This window comes from Giraffa tippelskirchi, chromosome 8 (assembly GCF_054371585.1).
Source record: "Giraffa tippelskirchi isolate mGirTip1 chromosome 8, T2T-mGirTip1v1.2.pri, whole genome shotgun sequence".
Classification (NCBI taxonomy): Eukaryota; Metazoa; Chordata; class Mammalia; order Artiodactyla; family Giraffidae; genus Giraffa; species Giraffa tippelskirchi.
In genome coordinates, this window is record NC_137282.1 from 142628658 (window position 1) to 142630614 (window position 1957).

Here is a 1957-nt window from a genome sequence, read left to right on the forward strand (position 1 = left end):
ACCAGGAAGAGTAGGGCTGGCAACCAGTGATGAGCCGCAAGCCAGAACACCTGGATTTGGAAGGGGTGGGGAGCTTGAGGAAAAGAGCAGGGTGGGAACATCTAGCTTCCCTGGGTCATTCAAGTGGCACCTGTTGCCACAGAATGAATTAGAAATAAGGGTGGAATGTGGGGATTTATTGTCTCCATAACCACTGGCTCAGCCTGTTTCTGGTGTCCCCCGCCCCACTGACAGGATAAAGGGCTGGATGTCTAGGGGCTGAGGGAGATGCAGAGCAAGATGCAGGGCCTCGTGGTGGGGAACCGGGCTCCTCTGGGGCTGCTCCTGGTCTGTCTTCATCTCCCAGGTAGAGAGGCAGTGCTGTTCCTCGGGCAGGAGTGGACTGAGGGGCCTCAGGGGAACTGGGATTGAGGGAAGGGGTAAAGGTGGGAGGCTGTACACTTGGGTCCCTGAGGAAGTAAGAGTTGGCTCAGGGGAAGTGAAGGGACTTGAAACAAAGGGGTTCAGGGAATCAGGGAGGGGAGGGCATTGGGACCAAATATCTGGTCCACTGGCTGCCTCCTCTTCCCTTTTCCCCAGGCCTCCTTGCCCGGAGCATCGGTGTGATGGAGGAGAAAGTTCCTCGAGACTTGGGGATCAGCTTGCCCCTGCTGGGACCACCTCCCTTGACTGGCCCCTCCAACGCCGAGCATCCTCAGCCCAAACCAGCCCCTGAGCCTAATGATTTGGCCAGGGCTGCTCTGAAGCCCAATCCTTCTCCATCGCATGGCTCTCAACCTGTAGGAGGTCCTGGAGTGCAGGGGTGGCCCCCCTCTGGGGGGCTGCTCTCCATGGACTCCTGGCCCTCGGAAGACCCTTGGCCGATGATGGCAGCTGCGGTCGAGGATCGTGTCGGGGAAGTGCTGCCTGGAGAACTATCTTACCTTTCTAGGGTGGCTGTCCTCCCAGCGGGCAGTGGGCCTTGGCCTGCAGGGCCCTCTGCACACCTCGGAGACCCCTCACCCGAGTCCTCACTTCCCCACAGGGACTCTGAGTCTAGACGGCCACTCCGTCCTAATGTGCTGGGCTCCCCAGGAGACATCCTTGCCCGATCCCCACTCTGGGCTCTTATCAACAGAATACGACGGCCACTTCTGCCTGGTCACCCCTGGGGGACCCTGAATCCCAGTGTGTCCTGGGGAGGTGGAGGTCCTGGCACTGGATGGGGAACAAGGCCCATACCATACCCTGTGGGAATCTGGGGTAACACTCATCAATACCCAAGTACCAGCTGGGGGAATATTCCTCTATACCCAGGTATTAATCAATTTCCTCCCAGAGTTCTCCGTCCTCCTGGCTCTTCTTGGAGCATCCCAGCTGGCTTCCCCAATCCTCAAAACCCTGGGTCACAGTGGAATTAGGAGGATGACAGAGCAGGGAAAACCCTAGTTAGAAGTCAGAGGAGGAAGTCCGGCTCCCTCCCCTCATGGCATGAGCTAAATCAAGATCCTATCAGTTGTTTTCTAGCATCATCCCCACTATCACTGCCTCCCTGCTCTCCCTACACTGATCTCCAATAAAACACAGCACTTACTGAATCCACTCCTTCTCGGTGTCTTTGTTTCTGGGTGCAAACTGGAGTTTTGTCCATCCCCAATTTCTAGTCATCTCCATGTCCCCCCAGGGTCCTCCAGATGCTCTCTTTCTATCCCCATCTTTTGCAAAAGATCAAAGCCCAGGTGTCTGAGGGTAGGGCCTCATGGTCTCACCTGGGCCAGGTGGGAGAGCTGGCTCCACTGTCCTGGACTCTGAAAGGGGGAGGAGGGGCAGCAGGACTAACTGAGATGGCGCCTGTGGCAGGAGGGAAGGATGAGGTCCAACTGGGGAGTGAATGCCCTTTCTTTTATTTTATTTTTTAATTCTTATTTTATTTTATTTTTTTTTTTGCCCTTTCATTAAGAGACACAGAGGGTCAGAG

The 1957-nt window shown here is 55.8% G+C and overlaps 1 protein-coding gene across 1 annotated transcript; it reads left to right on the plus strand.

The window, feature by feature from the left end:
- Positions 1–267: 267 nt before the first annotated feature.
- On the plus strand, positions 268–1400 carry C8H6orf15 (chromosome 8 C6orf15 homolog). The gene is made up of 2 exons (XM_081517738.1): positions 268–346; positions 580–1400. Exons 1-2 carry the CDS (start codon positions 268–270, stop codon positions 1398–1400), a joined length of 900 nt encoding a protein of 299 aa, XP_081373864.1.
- The last annotated feature ends 557 nt before the right edge of the window (positions 1401–1957 follow it).